General features: G+C 46.3%; 1 protein-coding gene across 2 annotated transcripts in view; it reads left to right on the top strand.

The window, feature by feature from the left end:
- CAPZB (capping actin protein of muscle Z-line subunit beta) overlaps nt 1-22,253 on the top strand; it is a 151,038-nt gene that overhangs the window by 58,954 nt on the left and 69,831 nt on the right. For both annotated transcript variants that reach the window (XM_017506067.2, XM_017506059.2), the window contains exon 2: nt 8,906-8,995. In XM_017506067.2, coding sequence (XP_017361556.1) covers nt 8,906-8,995 — 90 coding nt within the window. The remainder of the gene's footprint in view (nt 1-8,905; nt 8,996-22,253) is intronic.

The following is a 22,253-nucleotide window of genomic DNA, read 5'->3' as shown; positions in this document are numbered from 1 at the left end:
TTTTTTTGAAACAGTCTCACTCTGTCTTCCAGGATGGAGTGCAGTGGTGTGATTTTGGCTCACTGCAGCCTCTACCTCCTGGTTTCAAGCAATTCTCATGCAACAGCCTCCTGCATTGCTGGGATTACAGCAGTGTACCACCACACCCAGCTAATTTTTGTATTTTTAGTAGAGACGGGGTTTCACCATGTTGGCCAGGTTGGTCTTGAACTGCTGACCTCAATTGACCCACCCACCTCCACCTCCCAAAGTGCTGGGATTACAGGCGTAAGCCACTATATCCAGCCCTAAAATGGTTAAATTTTATTCCTCAAATGAGATAGGAATTTATTTCTCATATAACAACAGGAGTTTATTTCTCAAATAACATCGGGTCACCCATTCTGGCTGGTAGGTTGTCCACAGAGCCAGGGTCCCCCTTCATGTTGCCTTGCCATCTCCCAGGGTCTTAGAGTAGGACTGTAATGGTTAATTTTATGTTGTATGGGTTTTTTTTTTTTTCCCCTGAATTTAAAAAGATGAGACATCAACTGAGCTATGATGGTAGACAGCAGACCCCTAAAGGTTGAAGGAGGCTTGGTCTGCCAAGTGGACTTCACTGTGGCTGTGGTTCACTTGATAGCGAGGGTATTGAGTTTTCCCATGGGAACAGAAAGTCATGCAAGGGGTATGCGTGTGTTTGTATTTGTGTTTGAGGCATCTCCCTCCTGCATGGCTGTCATCACATCCCAGAGGACACTCAGGCAGTGAAAGAAGCACTTCTCTTTTTATTGATCCAAAATGTGCAGTTTTCCAGAGTGACCTCAAGATGAGTAGTTGGCTGGGCTGGCCCAGGAGTCTTTCTCCAAATCGCCCCCAGCACAAACTGTTCCTGGGCCACATGGCAGAAAACAGATTTCACATTTAAACAAAGTTGCTTATTGGGGTCACAGATTATACAAGACAAACCATGGTTAAGTGAGACTCCATAAATTTGTGGTAAGTCATTCTGGGCGCCAGCAAAGTTTACCTTTGTGCTGTCTATGAAGTTATTTGCTAAGCCTCTCGGGAATGTAAACGAGTGAAGGTCTTGATGAACTGAAGAACAAACTTTGAAGGCCTTTAAGCTTTGGTTGGTTGTTTATATACAGACAGATGCTGTTAAGCGAATATCTGCCTTAACCAGCCACTAGGGCAGGCCAAGCAGGACCTCTGCTTGCAAGCGTTAGCAGTTTGAGTTGCTGCCTGCGCCTGAGTTTTAAAAGCACACATGAACCATCCACACTCCGGTGAGACTGTGGCACCATCCTCTAGCAGGTGGTCCCCGCTAGGAAACACAGTCATCACAGGCTCCTTGGTCTTCCTCTCGGTTCCGGTAACTGACCTCATCCTATGTGTTCTGGCCTTAAAGCCTTTCACTCTCCTCCTCTCCGGCCATCCAACCAGAGACCTGGTTGCTGTAGAGGCTCCTCTGCTGGCTCTTCTGCCCCCAGTCTCGTCTCTGGTCAGGTTGTCTCCCCAGGGTCACCAGACACATCCTTCTGTGTCAGTTACTAGTTGTCTAACAAAATCACCCCAAAACTTAGTGACTTGAAAGTATAATTCATGTCATTGTCTCTGATGGTGTCTGTGGGTCAGGAATTCAGAAGGGCCTTGGCTGGGTGGTTGTGACTTGGGGTCGTGTGCTATTGCAGTCAGATAGCTGAAGCTGGAACAGTGGGAGCCTGGAGCATATGGGGACGCAGTGGGCCCCCCTCTGTCCATGGAGCAGAGCCTCAGGGGCTTTTCTGCACAGGGTGGCCTCAGGGCAGTGGAGTGGGCTCCAGCTGTGTATGTTCAGCAGGCAGGGAGAAGCTGCGTTTTCTCTTGTGGACTCACAAGTCGTAGGGCGTCATGTGTGCTGGGCTCTGCTGATTAAACTTTCCAAAAGCACCTCCACTTCCAAGGCAGAGGGGGCACAGGCTCCCCCCACCCCATAGTGGGAGGAGTATCACAGTCACAGTGCAAGAGGAGCATGTGGGATGGAAGGGCTTGTTATGGCCATTTTTGGAAAATATAATCTGCTTTGCCTTCCAAGTCACAACAACATTCTGTCATTCCCCTGTGGAAGAATCTCTAGGGGCTCCAAAACCCTCACAGAAAAGTGGTTTTTAAAGAATGTTGGCTGGTCAGGTTCGGTGGCTCACACCTGTAATTCCAGCACTTTGGGAGGCCGAGATAGGTGGATCATGAGGTCAGGAGTTCAAGACCAGCCTGTCCAAAATGGTGAAACCCTGTCTCTGCTAAAAATACAAAAATTAGCCGGGCACAGTGGCAGAAGTCTGTAATCCCAGCTACTAGGGAGTCTGAGGCAAGAGAATCGCTTGAACCAGGGCGGCAGAGGTTGTAGTGAGCCAAGATTGAGCCACTGCACTCTAGCCTGGGTGACGGAGTGGGACTCTGTCTCAAAAAAGAATGTGGCACAGATGCCTTATCTATAAACTGGACAAAAGCAAAAAACCGTGGGGAGAAGTGAGGTTCTGAGCCTGGCTCCTGGGGCCAGCTTAGCTGCCTCCTTGGTAGTTGGGGTATGACATGGCCCTTGTGACAAGGCCCCAGTCACCTCCCCAGGCCACGCCCCACGGTTCCCCACCTCCTCCGAGCACCTGGCTCGCCTCTCCTTACCTTGCTGCACCTGCTGCCTGGAAAGGCACACCTGCTCATCCAGGGCAAACCTACTCCTGTGGCCCTGAGGTTCTGAGACATCTTCTGAGGCTCCCTGTCCCACTTATTGGCCACCTCCACGCCGACATTGACGTTGTTGTGGATGGTGTGTTTACTGTACCAAACTTGGGGTGTAGGTACGGGCTATATCTCACTTGACCATGGTTTCCAAATCAGACTTTGTACTAGAGTTTGCTTAGTAGGCCAAGTTTTCCTGCATGCAAATGACTTCACAATACTATCAGATGTCTGAACACTTTAGCACCTATTTAGATGATAGGGTTTTATTTGATTGATTTATTATTCTGAAAAATTTAGTCCATATTCATGATTGTTTTATTTATTACAGGGTGATTTAAGCAATTTTATGTGTTTTCTTTAAATCTCATGAAAACAGAAAGTGAAATATTTCTTATCTCAGTTTATATACCAAAAGAAAACACACACACACACACACACACACCCCAAACCTACCCCTTGGAACCTTGCCAGCTTAAAGTGGGGTAACTGTCCCTTCCTTATTATTTGATAGCGTAACAAGGACTCTTCCTTGATTTTTTTTTTTTTAAACATACTGATTTTGACGGCACATAAGCTCTGTGAAGAGCAGAGACTTTCATGTTCACCACTCAGCATCAAAAACAGTGCTTGTTACCTAGGAAACACTGAAATAATGATCAGATGACTAATCGAATGGGCAGAGAATTCCGGAGGGTGAGGAGGAGTGGTCCTCCTTTTACTATTTACCTTTCCGCCTGGGGAACACCAGTGGGAGGTCAAACTGGTAAAGCTCATTTTATGAAGGAGGTGCCTGGACCAGTCAGTGTTTTGAAGGAGCTGGCCTGTGGGGAGTTTTTAGCCACTGGGTGACAGTTTGCTTCCCCCAACTGGCTTTCTGTTTATTTTGTAGCCATGCGAGGGAGGGAAGTCCTAGGAAAATAATTGACACAAGGAAGTACAAATCAGTGTATTGTGAACTGTGCCTTGTCTCTCTGTGCCTTCTCTGTCTCATTATTGTACGTACCACATGGCCTTGTGGTTATTTGCCATTTCATGGACAATTGGTTCCTTGAGGCTTGGGACTGAGTCTCATTTGTTGGGCCAGATTCAGGGTCTGGCCAAGGTTTGCACTCTGCACAGTTGTTGGATTGTAGCCCAGTTGCTGGCCTGCAGGCAGCAAAATCCGGGATGATGGTCTTGTTTTGAAGGGCGTGGTGGTGGTTGGGACCCGGCTGGTATATGTCTGCTCTCGCAGTAGGATAGAGGGCAGTCCACCTAGAAGGAGTCTTAAGAGTTCATCTGGGCCAAATCCCAGGCCATGAGGTTAAGTGAGCAGTCTAAGGCACACAGACGTCTAGTGACAGGGCATACCTTGGACCCTGGACTCCTGAGTCCTAAGCCCTGTCTTTACTTGCTGTTGTATTTTTTGACCTGCTCCATTTCTGACCTGGGCCAGTTCACCCCTCTTTAGGCAACCTGGTGGTCCCTGCTCCCAGGAAGTCACCGTATTGATCCCGAACTGAGTGTGGACACCCGATGGGCATAGCTCACTGCAGCCTAGAACTCCTGGGTTTGAGCAATCCTCCTGCCTCAGCCTCTGAATAGCCGAAACTACAGGCCTGCACTACCGCTCCCTGCATATTTGTATTTTTTTCTATTACCTTTAAAAACTGTTGAGATATCTGATAGTCATAACTTAAGTTTTAAGTATCACGATTATGATGAATACCCTTGAACCTGCCTTTCCATGTGAGACCTAGAGAGTATAGCTTTCATCTCCCCCCACCATGGCTTCCCTGTAACTGTTCTTCTACTCTTCTTAAATGTATTTATCATTCCCTTGCCTTGGCTTAAAGAAAAAAAAAAGCCTTGTTAGTCTAAAACACATGTCTAAATAATAAGAGTATTCATGGCCAGGTGCAGTGGCTCATGCCACTAATCCCAGCACTTTGGGAGACTGAGGCAGGTGGATCCCTTGAGTTCAGGACTTTGAGACCAGCCTGGGCAACATGGCAAAACCCCATCTCTACAAAAAATAGAAAAATTGCTGGACATGGTGGCTCATGCCTATAATCCCAGCACTTCGGAAGGCTGAGGTGGACAGATAGCTTGAGGTTAAGAGTTCGAGATCATCCTGGGCAGCATGGTGAAACCCCATCTCTAACAAACTATAGAAAATTAGCTGGGCATGGTGGCCCCCCAGCTACTTGAGGGGCTGAGGTGGGAGGGTGGCTTAAATCTAGTAGGTCGAGGCTGCAGTGAGCCGAGATTGAACCACTACACTCCAGCCTGGGTGGCAAAGTGAGACCTTGTCTCAAGAAAAACCAAATTAGCCAGGCATGGTGACATGTGCCTGTAATCCCAGCTACTTGGGAGGCTGAGGTGAGAGGATAGCTTGAGCCCAGGAGACAGAGGTTATAGTGAGCTGAGATTGTGCCACCACACTCCAGCCTGGGCAACAGAGTAAGAGCCTGTTTGCCCCGGCACAGTGACTCACTCCTGTAATTGCAGCACTTTGGGAGGCCAAGCCGAGCAGATCACCTGAGGTCAGGAGTTCGAGACCAGCCTGACCAACATGGTGAAACCCCGTCTCTACTAACAATGCAAAAATTAGCCAGGCATGGTGGTGGGTATCTGTAATCCCAGCCACGCAGGAGGCTGAGGCAGAAGAATCGCTTAAACCTGGGAGGCGGAGGTTGCAGTGAGTTGAGATGGCACCATTGGACCTTAACCTGGGAGACAAGAGCGAGACTTTGTCTCAAAACAAAAAACAAAAAAGATGTTCACTGTTTTGCCTGTTTTTGAGCTTTCTATAAAAGTGGTAGCATCCTAGGGAGGCCCCTGGGACTACACCCCTCTCTCCACCACCATCGTTCCGTTTCCGGGGTCACTCATGTTGTTGGTTGTAGCTGCAGGTCATCCACATCTGCTTCATTCTCCGGTGCTGTTTCCTGTTTGGACCCCTTAGGGTTTGGGATGACTCCCAAGCAAATGGCTCTAGTTAACTCTAATTTTAATGTTTTACAAGCTGTCATTAAGCTTTCCCATGTTGCTTCTCTTACGGGAAGCATTTAATCATTTCCTGATTGATTGATAAACATCCTTAGTTCTAGAAATTTGTAGTGAAACATTTCCAATTAAGATTAATTGGGATTAATGCAAAATGTGAGTCAGACCCTTTTGCAAAAGTATTCTAGTGCCGTCAACGAGATTCAGCCCGACAGAGGACTGTCCAGACCCCTCGATGGGTGGGGATGTGATCAGCATATTGGAACTAAGTTTGTGAACAGTCTCCGAAGAAGGGTTGAAACAGTGTCTTTCACCTCGAGCTTCTCTGGTCAACTGAGGTCTTTTCCTAGATGACACTGCTCAGTTTCTAGTTAATCCCTCCTGATTATGTTCTGTCTGGATCACAGTTTCAAATTAGCCAGGCTTCCTTATATCTTAATTTGCTTTTCATTTATGGGAAGGATTGCTAATATCTAGCTGAAGACCAGAAGTTTTTAGGGGTTATACGTGGTCTTTAAATTAGAATTGTATATAAAATGTTTCCCCGCGTGTACAGTCTTCTAGAGAGGGACCTTATCATCAATCAGATTCGGGGAATCTGCAGCCCCGACAAGGACTGTTTTTACCCAGGGCTTCTCAGCCTTAACTCTATTAACATTTTGGGCTGGGTGATTCTTTGTTGTGAGGAGTCTATGTATCTTTTTATACGCATCCCAGGCCCCTTCCCATTAGATGTCAGTAGTTTCTTCTGTCCCAGTTGTGAGAAAAATGTCTCCATACGTTGCCAAATGCCTTTTGGCAGGGTTGGTTGGAGGTGTGTGTGTCTATGTGTGTGCACATGCAAAATCATCCCTAGTTGAGAAATACTAGTTTATACCTTTTAATAAGTTTGAGAGTTTTCTATTCTTGCTGGGCCAAGAGAATTCATAGCTATTTGTTGAGTTTGAGCATTAACTCTAGTTTAAGGGGAGCAAGAGAGATCCAGGGCTGGGTTGAGGGGCAGGGAAGTTGGGCAGGGGAATCATTAAAAGTTTTTTTAATATTTAAACATTGTATGTCTATTTATATACATGCAACATCCCCAGTCATCAAACACGTACTATTGTGTATTAAACATTTCACATGCATTATCAAATTATTATAACTCTCTAAGGAAGATACTGTGTTCCCATTTTATGGATTAATACATAGAGACTTCTAGAGATTCAGAAACCTGCCCATGGTTATAAGTTAAAGAATGGCAGTGCTGGGAATTGAATATGTCTCTCTAGAGTAAAAGCAGCTTATCTGTGTGCTCTACTCTAGATGTGGTGTTAAAATTTCCTCTCATGCCACTGAGCCAAACTCATGTCACTGTGGCCTTGGCTGACACATGCTGGCATAGAAGTGCATGGCACAAGCAGGGAATTCATGGTTGCTGGAATGTTTCATTAAGCAAAACAAGCGGTAGAGTTTCTGGTGTGGTATTTTTCTTTTCTCTTTGCAGGGTAGCCAGTTTGTTGTGTGTTCCATCTTGAGCAAGGGACAAGCTTTTTCTTTGCTTTCATTCTTTTTTAAAACAGCCGGCTGTATATACCATATCAATATCTTTTTAAAAAATGAAATGGATTCTCCTTCATAATGTGTTATGTCTTTGGTGACTGTGAAGTGGGTCCTTGCTCCACGGCCTACATGTGGTTAAGATACCTGGAGTATAAGTGGTAATATTCAAAACTTGTATTTCATTAAGGCCAAATGTGACATTTTGAGGATTACTTTATGTATTTTATGAGACTGTAGCTTGTTGATTTAGGGCTTTCAAAAACCCTGTAATTAGTCTGAGCAGAGCAGATGCCAGATACAAATCAGATAGTGCCTCTCTGCTTGGGTAGTGTTGGGGACTCCATCTGCCTGCCTTGGAGTCACCTGCACTTCTTAGAGTTGCATACACAGGTCTTCACCATTGTATCTGGCCCACCTTTCTCACTTTGTTTCTTGTCGCATCTCCTGAGGTCTCGCCTTCTGTATTAGGGCCCACCGTGCATTGAATTTACTTTGCACTTTACCAGCTTTGCTTTCACTCAGTTCCCTTCCCCCCCTCTCCCTTTATTTATTTATTTGGTATAGATTTATGGTGACTGGCACCTGGTAGATCTCAGTAAATATTTGCAGCTATATACTGTGAGGACAGTATTGTGAAGCACACAGTGCATAGCTTTAAAAAGGTGCTTGGGCTGGGCACAGTGGCTTATGCTTGTAATCCTGGTACTTTGGGAAGCCAAGGCAGGTCGATTGCTTGAGGCCTAGAGTTCGAGACCAGTCTGGGCAAGATGGCAAGACCCCATGTTTGCCTTCCCCCCAAACATACAAAAATTAGCCAGGTGTGGTGGCATGCACCTGTGGTCCCAGCTACTTGGGAGGCTGAGGTGGGAGGATCACTTGAGCCTGGGAAGTGGAGGTTGTAAGGAGCCAAGATCATGCCCCTACACTCCAGCCTGGGTGACAGAGCAAGACCCTATCTTTAAAAAAATTCAAAACATTTTTTTGAAAGCATACTTGATAAACGAGAGTAATGGTTGTCTCTCTAGTCCCCTGCCACTGCAATGACATAGTTTATTGCATTTACAGTCCACTTTGCTAGGCGGAGTGAGCTCTTGACTGTAGTGTGTCTCAGATCTTAGTGTTGTTTGCATGTGGCCTAGGGAAATTTATTAAGTTTCCATTGATTGAATGAAGCATTTTTAACCCCTGTGCGCATCTTGCCACTTGTTCTTTGCCTGGCTTTTCCCCCTTGCTTGGAGCTCATCAAGGAACCTGGCCTGGGGATTGTTACCTGATGTCTATACCCAGGTTACAACAAAGGGGAAAGTTAATCCGCTACTTGAGTGTGCTCACCATGGAACCAACTGGGAGTCACGACATCTACAGCCGCCAGGGTCTGTTGAGCAGGAGCAGGGGAGCCTGCGCGGCAGCTTTCTGACCTCTGCAGCCTGCTTCCACTTCTTGCAGGGTCTTTTGGATGCCCCCACTTGAGACAGAGACTGCTGTTGAGGGGGAGCAGACAGCCTGCACAGTAGGCCCCCTCCAGGCTGCTGGCACACAGAGACCTGGCAGAGGGCCTGCTACACGGCTCTTTGGGTTTTAGAATGCTTTGGGCAAGCATGCTTTTTAGAAGGAGTTTTTGGTATTCCTTCTGGCAAAAAGGACTGACACACTTTTATTTCTCCCTCCACAGAGTGATCAACAGCTGGACTGTGCCTTGGACCTAATGAGGCGCCTGCCTCCACAGCAAATCGAGAAAAACCTCAGTGACCTGATTGACCTGGTACGTGCCTCCTTCACATGGTTCCATTTGAGACTGCGGCTAAGAGTTGGTTGCTTTTGTGTAGCCTTTTCCATGCAGAATTCGCAACACAGGAAACCTTTTATCTCCCTAGCCAACCAGCCCACTGAACTATGATATTCCTCCAGCCAGAGAGAAGATGGGTTTCATATGGTGGTCTGTCATTCAGAACCATCTGTGTCAGTGAAGCCCAAGTTAGGAGTTCTAAAGTTAATGTCAGTCTGCTCCCTCCCCAGCTGCCTTGTCTTCAGTTTCCAGAAGCTTGCATTTAGGTGTGATGAGGAAGAGGCCGTACCCATCCAGCAGGCATTCAGCAGTGCACGCAGGCCAGACACTATCAGTCTTTGCTATTGTGTGAGTTTCTCCAGCCAACACAGTACAAGCGCCTACCTGTAAGATGCTTCCGTGGCTTCATTTCTAGTTGGAAAAGGTATAACAAGCAAAAGTTGGCTTATTAAAGGGCCCATCACATCTAGTTTCTAAATATTCTATTTATTTTCATAGAATTTTATGCTCAGGATGATCGGTCTCAAGACGATGCCTCAAATTCACTAGCACCGTATTATGTGAGAGTGCTCAAAATATCTTTAAAAATCTGTAAAGCCATAGGAAATAACAGAAAAAGTAAAATCAGGTCCTAAGAGGCCAACCGAATCACACTGATCACTTGGCAGTGAGTTCTCGCGCTGGGTTTGGAACTTGAGTCCCTGAGTCCTGTCCTCTGTTTCTTCCACTGTGTCTTCTTGGATGTGATTATCCGTTGCCCACCATGGCTCATCAGTGAGGTATCTTTTTAAAGAGTGGGTTGAGAGCTCGTTCATATGCTGTAGTAATTTATTTAATTCCATGTATGCATTCAGAACAGTTTTACTAGGAAAAAAAAAATAATGACAGCTAGGAGAGGCATGTACGTCATTCACAGAGAAGACTTTTCACAGCAGCCTGAAAGGTCTGTAGTGCGACTATCTGCATATTTATAGGGATGCAAACTCCCAGCTGAGAGGCAAGTGTGTGACACAGAGCAGAGTGTGTGGAAGGAGTTGCGAACCTGCTGTATCTCATTCATAGTAATTCAGGAAGTGGGAAGAAAGAGGTTTCTTGAGGTCACTGGCTGCTCAGAGAGACAACTGTGCGTGCTTGTGATGTAAGTGGAAAGAAGGCAGGTGTCAAAAAAGAGGGTCCCAGCCAGACAGTCAGCATTTCAGATGAGTAGTATCATAGTTGTGATGCAGATGAACCCACTATATGCTCTGGATCAGGGGTCCTGGGCCAGGAGCCAGCGAAGATGACTGAAGCAGGCTTGGCGGGGTTTAGGGGCCACAGGCCCATTGGGAAGGGCAGCTGCCCTCGTTATTCCAAGTGCTTGTTGCCCTGTTAGAAGTAGAGCCTCTACTGCTCGTTTTCAGATTTTTCTAGAGGAACCATATATTTTGTTTATTTTGTTTTGTTTTGAGACAGTGTCTCTCTCTGTTGCCCAGGCTGGAGTGCAGTGGCACGATCTTGGCTCACTGCAACCTCCGCCTCCCAGGTTCAGGTGATTCTCCTGCCTCAGCCTCCCGAGTAGCTGGAACTACAGGCGTCCACCACCACGCCTGGCTAATTTTTGTATTTTTAGTAGAGACAGGGTTTTACCATATAGGCCAGGCTGGTCTCGAGCTCCTGCCCTTGTGGTCTGCCCACCTTGGCCTCCCAAAGTGCTGGGTTTACAGGAGTGAGCCACCACGCCTGGCCATATTTGGGTTTTTATGTGAAATATCCTGATTTTTTTTTTTTTAAACAGAGTCTCACATTCTGTCACCCAGGCTGTTGTGCAGTGGTACGATCTTAATTCACTGTAGTCCCCACCTCCCCATTTCAAGTGATTCTCCTGCCTCAGCCTCCCCAGTAGCTGGGATTACAGGCACCCACCCCAGTAGCTGGTATTATAGGCACCCACCACCATGCCCAGCTACTTTTGTATTTTGGTAGAGACGATTTTCACCATGTTAGTCACGCTTGTCTCAAACTTCTGACCTCAAGTGATCTCCCCATCTCAGCCTCCCAAAGTACTGGGATTATAGCTGTGAGCCACCATGCCCAGCAGACTATCCTGATATTTAAACATTGGCCTGTGCATTAAATTGGTTGGGTCCAGTTTTGTGTAGAACCTGGGCCTGAGAAACATCAGCTGGGGACAGGCAATATGGGCTGGAGGGGTTAGAGGAGATGACCTTTGTTAAGAAATACTGAAGTATGAAGTTGGATAGGTAGGAGGTATCCTTGAAAGTGAGGAGACCTTGAACTTGATGTGGTGAGAATCGTCACCATCAGCCCACTGACTGCTGAACTTTTATGCAGTGCATTGTGCACGACCATATTTAAACTCTCGACAGTCCTACGAGGTAGGACCAGAATGAAGTCTGGGAAGTACCTTTGCGTCTTTGCATTTTTCTTAGAAATCTGTGCTTGATCCTGTGTGGAAGAGGTGGGCAAAAGTTGAAGGTGTGATTCACCTTTCATTTGGTCAGCTGCAGCCGCCTGTTTTTCTTCTAAACTCAGCATGAAAGCATGCTTGGCTGAGTTTAAATTTAGTTTGCCAATTTAGTTATTACTGTATTTTAGAAATAAGCCAAACATAGAAGTAGGAAATGATGAGCAAATTTTTCTCAGTAGACCCTTCCTGGTGTTTAACAGGCTGTTTTGTTCTTATGGCAACCGAAGTGTTTTACTACAGCTGTGTCTTTTCTCCGGGACTCCCTCATCCCTGGAGTCCCTTCCAGAGATGTGCATGTAGCTGCTTTTATCAAAACCTGGTCAGCTCGCTCCCTCGCTGCCCGGGCCAGTTTTCCTTGGACTCAACAGAGAAATTGCAGCATTGATGGTGAATGAAGGAGAGGATCAAGAGCTGTCTTTTGCCATAGCCAGATACTGAATGACAGAGATCAGCTCTGAGGTTTAGTTGCAGGATGGTACTTGGACACAAGTTGAAGTGCCAGACTGTATCCACCATTGATGTATAATGCAATGTGTGACATTCCATAGATTACTGTCAGACCGTACTACTTTTTTTTTTTTTTTTTTTTTTTGAAACAGGGTCTTGCTCTGTCTCCTAGGCTGGGGTGTAGTGGTGCAATCAATCAAAGCTCAGTGCAGCCTCAAACTCCGGGCTCAACTGATCTTTCTGCCTCAGCCTTGTGAGTACCTAGGACTACAGGTACTCACCACCACATCTGGCCAATTTTTAAAAATGTTTTCTTTACCATGGAGACTGGTTCTCCCTATGTGGCCCAGGCCGGTCTCGAACTCCTGGCCTCAAGCAATCCTACTTTTCTGTTTTTAACTTTTTCTTCTGTAGAATGTATGCTAGAGCTGTTGGAGGTGGGCTGAGGTTGGGGTGGACAGCTGACGTGTGTTGAATACCCACCGTGTGCCCAGGACTAAGCTGGGGACTTCTGTTTGTGTTATTTATTATTTCTTCAAAGTCATAGAACACCCCTGTGAGGTGCATGTGGCTACCTCACCTCTTTTAGATGATTTAGACTCTATGGGGAAGAAGCCAGGAAAGGGATGTGGCTTTGGAGCGCCAGGAGTTCTGGTTTCTCCTGCTTCCCGGATTGCTTTGGGTCAGTCACACTGAAAGCAACAGATTAAATGTGGCGTGTCTATGTGGTATATCAGTTTTGCCTGTTTGGAGAGAAACTGTTAAATAATTAAATTCATTAGTAATCTAAAATGTTAACACATAGGTATATTATGGAGAATAATGTTAAATTCATATAATTTAAAAGCAAAAACTAGACACAGGGCAAAAAAAAAAAAAACCCCTTCTCAGAACCAGACTATTTAGGATTAGTGGTTCACTTTCCTCCATTGCCTCAAGGGGCGGCCTGAGAGGCGCCAGCTCCCCCTCACTGGCTGTGCAGAGGCCACCTGGGGCCCCATCTGCCTCAGAAGCAGAACAAGAGGCCAGAGTGGATTCCCATCATCCAGAGTGGATTGGGGAAACAGTGTTCTCATTAATTTTTTAATTGAAGTAAGGAGGAATGTCAGAATGGAAATGGAACATGACTTTTCAACAAATTAGGATCTGGTACCTCATGCCTCATTAAAACTGTATTGACATGCATTGGCCAGGCGTGGCGGCTCATGCCTGTAATCTCAGCATTCTGGGAGGCTGGTGGATCTAAGGCCAGGAGTTCGAGAGCAGCCTGTCCAACATAGTGAAACCTCATCTCTACTGGAAAAAACAACAACAACAACAACAAAAAACTATATTGATATGCTTCAGAAACCACTTTCTGATTGATGGCCTGGCTTTGCGCTCCTCACTACGTATGGTACTCATAGAAGAGGCAACGTGCTGGTTTTGTACTGGATCCTGTGACCGATCCTGGAAGTTACTTCTTTGAATGTTTTATTTTCATTACTGCCAGTGTTCTCTCGGGATGACAGTTTTTCATTTTTTCTTTTTAACTGAATTTACAAAGTGCTTTATTCTGTAAGAATTGGTCTGTGCTGAGTACAATGTTGTGGCATTGACATTCACATGCAGTTCTAATTTCTTCCCAAAGCTATAATTTCAGAAAATTCACACTGTTATGCACCTGTCTAAAGGCAAAGGATCCGGGCCTTTGTTACGTGTAATCTGGGATCAGTCAGGTTTTTCGAAAGTAACTAATGCACTGCTGCTCCGTGCAAACAGCAGTCATTCCTCGCGTGCTCACCTGGCCATGATAATGAAGGGGAGATGGCTGTTTTCAAGAAAAGTCTCCAGTTTTAAGACTGACAAGAATGTTAGGATTTGCCAGCATTCCCCATGAAGGGAATGGCCTCACTTAGATGTCAGAGCCAGGGAACTGTAGGGGGATGGATCCAGTCCACCAGCGGTCTGATTACAGAGTAGTGTTAAAGACAAACGTGGTAGATGCTTGGCAGCCAGGCCAAGGCAGCCCAATTTATCATGCCACATTGGCTTGCTTTTTTCTTCCCAGCATCAGAGTTTTTGCTGCCTTGGGATTAGGAAGCCTGCTCCGATTGGTGGGAAATGACCTTCCTTTGCAGATGGCCAAAACATCATTTTATTACATATTAATCCCATTGTACTAGAGTGAATCCAGCCAAAATCCGTTGTTAAGCTGTTTCAAAAATACCCACACGTCCACAAGAGCCAAGAATCATATGACGTGAAGATGTCCCTTGGCTTCATAAACTTGGACCTTCTATGGCTTTACTCTGCACACTGGCAGCAAGAGCAGAAATATCTCAGCTGAGGTGTATTTTGAGCCCTGAGCTGAGGAAGGAGCTTGTTTCTGCATATTGGCACCCAGCAGGCCATCCGTCCTTTGCCTTTTTAAGAGCAAACCAAAAATAGCCGTGAATCTGTTTAACTAGGCAAGAAAGTCTGTGCTTGCAAACATTGGTCACTTCATGTTTTAATTCCTCCACTTCTTTCTTTTAGTCGCCCTAAGGCCCAGCTCTTGGGTGTCCCCAGACTTTACTCAAGCAAGGGGAAGACATCAGGGCTGAGAAGGTATCCAGGCCAGGAGGTAAAGGTGGAAGAGACATCCTGATCCTTTACTGGGGAGTTGATAACTTGATAGGTTATTTCATTTCAGCATCTTCTTCTTTTTAAATAGCCAGAACAGCCCTCTAGATATAGAAAGAGCCAGCTGGGAATGGGGCTTCACACTACCAGCCTCACCAGTACCTGTACTTTGAAAGTATCCCTGTTGGCACATGCATCGGGGCGGCATGATGCCCGAAGGGAGTGTGATTTGGCAGATGAGAAGGCTGGAGTGCATGGATGTGTCCACATTCGGACCTCAGTGAACAAGTGGAGAACTGCCGGTTACGTTTCCAAGAACCTGCTCTCCGCGAAGCAGCCCATGGAGCCAACTCAAACACATTTGTAATTGGTGATGTTAAGGCTGATACTGTTATTTAATAGTTCATTAATACGATTGATTAGCAGAATATCTGGTGTCTGCTAAGCAGTGCCGCTCAGTTTTCAGTCTTTAATAGTTAAAGCAATGAAATATGGAAATTATTTTTCCAGGGACAGCTGTGTGGAGTGAAGCAAAACTCATTGTGTCCCCAGGTGATGAAGGTGCACTGGGCCTGGGACCCAAGACACTACCCCTGCCTTTGGGGATCTTGAAGGCCAGATAGGATCTGTTAATAGAGTAAGCAGGCTTACATGTTCTACTTCCCTAGTTTCCCCTTTAGCATTGTCATTCACACAATCTCAGACCAGCATTTTTCCTCCTTTATTTCAAACACAACATTTAAAATGTCTTCTCGTAGGCTGGGTATGGTGGCTCACACTTGTAATCCCAGCACTTTGGGAGGCTAAGGTGGGCAGATGACGAGGTCAAGAGATCGAAACCATCGTGGGCAACATGGTGAAACCCTGTCGGTACTCAAAATATAAAAATTAGCTGGGCGTGGTGGCATGCGCCTGTAATCCCAGCTACTCAGGAGGCTAAGGCAGGAGAATTACTTGAACCCGAGAGGCAGAGGTTGCAGTGAGCTGAGATTGCGCCAATGCATTCCAGCCTGGTGGCTCCAGAGCGAGACACTGTCTCAAAAAAAATGTCTTCTCCGAGGCTGGGTGTGTTGGCTCACAATTGTAATCCCAGCACTTCTGGAGGCCAAGGTGGGAGGATTGCTTGAGCTCAGGAGTTTGAGACCAGCCTGGGCAACATAGGGAGACTCCATCTCTTATTAAAATTAAAAAATGAGTTGGGCATGGCAGCATGCGCCTGTGGTCCCAGCTACCCAGGAAGCTGAGGTGGGAGGATCACTTGAGCCCAGGAGGTCGAAGCTGCAGTAAGCTATGATCACTCCACTGCACTCCAGTTTGGGTGACAGAATGAGACCCTGTTATTATTATTTTTAAGTTTTTGCCTTTCTAAAGGGGTCTCAGCCGAAGTAGGTAGAAAGGTAATGGATTCAGTCGACATTTATTGAGCACCTCCTGGAAGTCAGGCACTGTGTTTAACTATGGGAAGAAGTGCAGCCTTTATTCGTTTGCCTTCTCTTCCAGAGGTAAAAATGCAGGGATTCTCAGCTCGATCCCTGAAAAGAATGACCCTGGTTGGATTCTCTCAGGCCATTGGTCATTGACCAGTGAATAAGCTCTGAGGATGAGTAGCAAGAGCTGCAGAACTGAGTTATTCTTTCTGCAAGCATTTATTATATGTACCATCCATGTACCAGACACTATTCTAGGTACTGGGCTTTTTGGGAGAACCAGATGAAGGGCCTTGCTCTGTGGAGCTGACATTTCATAGGGAATTAATTTCTGGAAGGAGGACGTGGCTGTGCACAGCTTGACACGCTGTACATCTATTGAACGGGATAACTGGCATCTGTGCTTGTTTTTACTTACACATAAAGGTGTTAGAGGCTCTTTAATGCCCAGCTCTCAGTGTTTGCCCATTTTTGTAACCCATTGCTTGCTGCCTTTTTTTTTCTTTTGAGACGGAGTCTCGCTCTGTTGTGAAGCAGCATGATCTCGGCTTATTGCAACCTCCACCTCCGGGGTTCAAGCAATTCTCCTGCCTCAGTGTCCCCCGCCCCCCAGCCCACCCTGAGTAGCTGGGACTACAGATGCGCGCCACCACGCCCAGCTAATTTTTGTATTTTTAGTAGAGACAAGGTTTCACCATGTTGGCCACGATGGTCTTGATCTCTTGACCTCATGATGTGCTTGCCACCTTTTAACCGGTTTCTCAGTAGCTTGTGCCTTGGTGCTTCTCAGATTCTTTCCCCAAAGTACTCCTGTCAATAGAGGAATAAAGAAGAGCAAATACACATCTTTGGAGTTTTAGGGGAAAATCCAAATGTGCCTGCCTCAAGGGGAGCATTTTATGTTTTGTCTTATTAAAAAATTGTATTCTGTCTGGGCATGTGGAGTTCACCTGAAGTTACAAGTACTTGGGAGGCTGAGGTAGCAGGATCGCTTGAACCCCAGAGTTCAAGACCAGCCTGGGCAACATAACTAGACCCCCATCTCTTAAGAAAAAAATTAAAGAATAATATTCCAATCCATAACATGCCCACATGCAAGTCATTTTAACATTAGAAAAAATGCTTTTTCCACCAGAGTTCCTCATGGGTTTATGTTAGGGGTGGGGAAACTCAGCTTCCTCTCTTCCACCCATCCTTAGGTCTGCCTGGAAGTTTTCTCCTCTGGGCTGGATGTGTCTCTGGAGCAGGAGCCGGGGAATAGATGGATGGAATCATTGGTAATATGCATCAGCCCCTACATAGTCTCTGTTGTGACTGATGTTTCTGAGCATATTCTGAGCTTTCCTACAGACAATGCTGCTATAGTTCCTGTTTTACAAGGAGAAAAAGCATTCCAGCCCAAAGCCTCCAGCAGTATTTTAATGAACTCCATTCCTTGGTAAGTTGTGGTGAGATTTTCACAGGAGCCTTTTGCTCTGCGAATGGGCAGCAGCTGTGGGGACTGAGGTAGGGAGAGAAGGAGGCATGCTCTGGGTGGTAGGTGATGAGCTGGCCCTGCTTCCCGCCCAGCCTGGCCTTTCCTGAGGATGGCGGCCCTTCCTGACCTAGGCCTGTTATTGACCTGAGGACCTGCCACCTAATAGTGCAGCCTCTGATTTGTGTCCAGGTGGCAGCCAGGCAGCCCTTTGCTGCCAGGAAGAAATGGCATGATTTGCTTAGAAAGAGGAGGTGGGGCTTCCTGGGGTGCTCTCACCTGACCTGCTCCCTCATAGATTTGGCCAGAAGTGATGTTAGATTCTGATGAGTTCTGTTGCATGCAGAATAATAGTTCCTCATTTGACCCAATTAAGAATGAGATTAATTGCCTCCTATAAAGGTAGTTCAGACAATGATGCTGGAATGAAGGAGTGCAAGAGAAAAGAAAGGAATGAAAGACATTAGTAGGGTCATTGGCTTTACTTTGTGTGTGTGTTCCTTGGGGAGCAAACACTGTTTCCAGGAGACTGTAATAACATATCCTGCACTTCCCAGCAGTCCTAGAACTGCCAGCCTCAGCAGTACCCGTAATGGTTGATTTTCCCTTAGGAGAAGGGGCTTGAATTTCTCCAAAGCCAACTATTTTGAAAATTGGTGATCTCCCATCATCTTTAAGATAGCCACCAAGTAAGCTTTGGTTATTTTTTAGAGATTGCAAATTTCAAAGTAGAAATTATTTTTTGTTTGGTCTTGGGTTAACAATTTGACTCTTTATAAAATACTTTTCAATTACATGGAAATTTTTTTTTTTTTNTTTTAAGTTAAATATAGAAAATAGAGACAGGAGTCTCACCATGTTGCCCAGGTTGGTCTCAAACTCCTAAACTCAAGCAGGCCTTCCACCTCGGCCTCCCAGAGTGCTGGGATTATAGGTGTGAGCCACAGCGCCTGGTCAAAATAAAGAAATTTTAATGGGTCTCCATCAGATGTCAATAAGTACTGATATTATGGGTCTCGTTATTTATACACTCATCGGGACCTTGTTTCAGTCTTCATAGTCATTTTGTGAACTGAGTGGGAGGAAACCAAGGAATGGAGGAGGGCAGTGAGTCCCTGACCTGATAGGTGGAGGGGTGGGGTAGTGGGGAAGAGGTGTCAAGCCCAGCTCTCGATTCCAGTCAGTATTTTCCACTGAATTACAGCCTTAAGAATGAAAATATTACACTGTGCCATTTCTGACATGTCCTGCCAAAACTAAATCATCTTTTAAAAGTGAAAATGTAAAGGAAATTTATAATGAGAGCCAGGGAAGAATGGTCACCGTGGAAGTATCTAAGGGAAAAGGACTTAAACTTCTCTTCCTGCCGCTGCTGGTGTGGTGCTCTGTGCAGGCCATCCTCCTGCAGAGCTTGACCAGCAGAGAAGCCGGCGGGGCTGTGGGGAATCCAGGCTCAGTTGGAACAGCGGGGCAGAGGCAAAGCTTCCTATTGCAGCCCTCCCTGCCCCCCCCCCCCCCGCTGCCCCCACCATACACTCTTTGCATTGTGTGCATTTGGGGGAAAAGTGCTATTTTGAAAGCATTCTGCCCAGACGTGAGTAGTGTATCACTATACTTTCAGTTAAAACAAATGTAAAAATTTTGGAAAAAGCAGTGTACCACAAGAACCAATGGGATAGTTCGGTAAGAGAGCTTATTTCTGGGCAGTGTGTCCTTCTGCTGTTACAGATGGGTTCTTGTCCCCCCATCTCCCTTGGCATTTTATCTGTTCTTACTGGTTTATGCCAGAGCACAGCCTGATTTTGGTACATTTAAAGGCGGTCACCTAAGCAGCAAGCAGGCAGTGCGTAAAGACAGTTGCAGAGCTCCAGACTCAATGGCAGAAGAAAATGAGTCGGAATTCTCAGAAACAGACCCAGTAATGGAAGAACTTAGAATAATCACAAGTGGTATTCCTATTTGGGAGAAAATAATTGTTCAATAAATGTGTTGAAACAGCTGATGCTATTGACGGAAAACACGCTAAAACTCTATTGCAACAGCGTGTAGTCATATTTCATATTTCACACGGATGAAAAGATTAAACAAACATGAAAGACCCAGAGAGCACACATCAGTATTTGATCCTGAGTTGGAGGAGGCCTTTAGAAGGTGCAAAAGCCAGTGCCGAAATGATAGCTTTGACTGTATGCGAATTTGACTTAAAAGTTTATGCAAAATTAAAAAGCAAAGAACACACTCTGAAAAGCATTTGTACCTTTTGGCAAAGAACTTCTCTCTTGAAACCTGAGAACACCTGCTGAGGCTGTTGGAGTTGTCGTCCGCATTGGACAGATGAAGAAGCAGGGCCTCCAGCACTTTATCCAGGGTCACCAAGTAGTGATGGTGGAGCTAAGCTTTGGACCCAGACTGTCCTACTCCAGGGCTCTTAACCACCACATGGCATTGCCTCTGTCAATAAGAAAAGTAGGAATACTTTGTTAGAATGAAGAACTGGCTACCTAGGCACTTCACAGAGGAAGAAACACAAACCGCCTGATATGTGAAACTTTTGGTCCTCACTGGTAGTCAGAAGTGCACAGTAAACCAAGATGGGATGGCTGGAAAAGGCTCCTTCACAGATGACTGTTCCTTCTGCTTGGTGGGTGGATTTGTTTCTTGTTGGAATGTGACCTGCACATTTCCTGACTCTCTAATGAATATAACGCCTCACCTTGCCATCGAGTCTCTCAAGCAACAAAGGGCAGTGATTGACTGGGAGAAGTCCAGAAACGATTACTGGATAATCATACTCCGTTATCCATTAAGAGCATCACCACCCGTGTTGGCATATCAAAGGCTCTGAGCAGTCCTGCAACTAATAGAAAAAGAACTGAACCTGTTTTTTGTGAAACCAGCATTTTTCCAACTCACTTTCAAGGAATGTGCTTTGGGAAGCATTGGTTTCCTGGGAAGGGTCGTAACCTACACACCAAATGACCTGGATTCTATACCGTTTTTTGACAGTGGCCTTAAGTGTGATGTTAGCCAAACCTTTTATTTTCATAAGTGTTTGGTAAAATGGGGTAGAAGAAAACATGGCTTTTTTGGAATGATTTATTTATTTTTGCAAATAGAGAACTGCTTCAGGAAACTTCCTTTTGCTTCAATCGGAAGGACAAAGGTAGATGAAAAGAAAGCACTGTTTACATTAAGAAGGTGCCTTGGCAGATCTTACTTGAAGTCAGGAAACCTGGGTTGTAGCTTTGGGTCTGCCACTAACTCGCTTTGGGAATTGCAGATCTCCCTGCCTCTCTGGCCCCCACTCTGCAAAGTGCAGGCCTGATGGTCTCTCGATCTCTCAGAACTGGAGGTCTGTTGCCTAGAACTGAAAGAACATCACCATGGCTACCCTTCTGTTGATGTCACTACTTTTGGATCCCCTTTTGCTGGTGGAAGAGGCATCGTTTTCTCTCAGGTCTGTGACCTGTCCCACATGGTAAATATGTGGAGAGAACAGAGCAGATGCCTCCAGCCCACATTTCTTTTTCCCTGGGCAGCTCACTAGAGTGGGAAGAGAAGGCTCACTGGGACTTGAATCCTGGCCCGGTCACCTTCTAGCTTTGAGACCTTGGGCAGGGCACTTTATCTCCCAAAGTTTCTGAAAGCTGAATTCATGGGACGGTTGTGAGGATTCAGGGTGCATGTAAACTGCAGACGTGAGTGGAAGACAGGCACTTAACTGATGACAGCTGATGCCTTTACCGCCTTTGTTGGCTTCCTAGGGCCTGTTGGCTCACTCCTGGGTTCTGCCAGCCCAGAGGCTGTGCCCTAATGCCCCGGGCAGCCTTCTGGGCTGCATTTCCACAGGTGAACCCAGTCCCAGCCTTGGCTCCCACAGTGGGACATTTTATAACCCAGGGCACCTTTGCAAGGACTTAGCTTATTTACCTGAGGAAGGCGAGTAAGAGGCCCTCCATCAAAACCTTGGAGACAGTCATGAGAACTGGTCAAAGTGAGAATCCCTGATGGGAAGCTGGAAGCGCCACGGCCCCCCACCCAAAGGTGAGTCATGGAGGTCAGAAGGTGAGCATCCAGCCTGTGGCTGACTGGCTTCCATTCTGCAGAGATAAGGTCATCGGACATGAGCTCCGCGCTCCGCCCTGGTGGAGTCTTTCTCCCTCCTCTTCCTGATTGCTTGCTAGGCACTTTTCTTCTTGCTTCTGTACCCTGAAGGAGGAGCCTTCACCAGTTATGATTGGGAAAGTCTTTGGAAGCCCTGGGAGAGAAAGCTAGACAAGAATGTGCTGGATGGTCTGAGGTGGGAGGAAGGAGTCTTAGGTTGATCTCAGTGTCCAAGGACAAGCCAGCCTGCAGCCTCCCAGGTCGTCGGACGCCTCACTCCTCAGCCATCCAGAGATGCCAGGTCACCTGTGAAACCCTCAGGATTCTTTCTGTCGGCTTCCCAGCTTCCTTGCCATTTACCCTGTTCCCTGTCAGCACTGCTCACCTCTTACCCCTCTATTTACTCTGAATCTCTTGTCCCCTTCTTGAACTCACGTCTCTATTCTCCCCCCAGGCACCCTTTCCCCCAGCTTGAGAGCCCCCCAGTATATGTGTGAGGGTCCTACACAACCTCCCAGTGATGGGCCTTTGTTCCTTGGCTTCTTTCCTCTCTGGGCCTCTCCTAGGACTGCTCTCTGGTGGGGAGGCTGTTCTCAGGTGAGCAGCTCACCTGCTGCTACCTGTTCATGACCCTGATGCAGAAAATGCTTGTGAGATGCCACTAACCAAGAAGGGGAGACCAAGGCTGGAAGTGGAGTGCTCATTTGTTTT

The sequence above is a fragment of the Cebus imitator genome, unplaced genomic scaffold (assembly GCF_001604975.1).
Source record: "Cebus imitator isolate Cc_AM_T3 unplaced genomic scaffold, Cebus_imitator-1.0 Scaffold15, whole genome shotgun sequence".
Classification (NCBI taxonomy): Eukaryota; Metazoa; Chordata; class Mammalia; order Primates; family Cebidae; genus Cebus; species Cebus imitator.
Note: the sequence above shows the minus strand (reverse complement) of the source record. Positions and strands in the feature narration are given on the sequence as shown.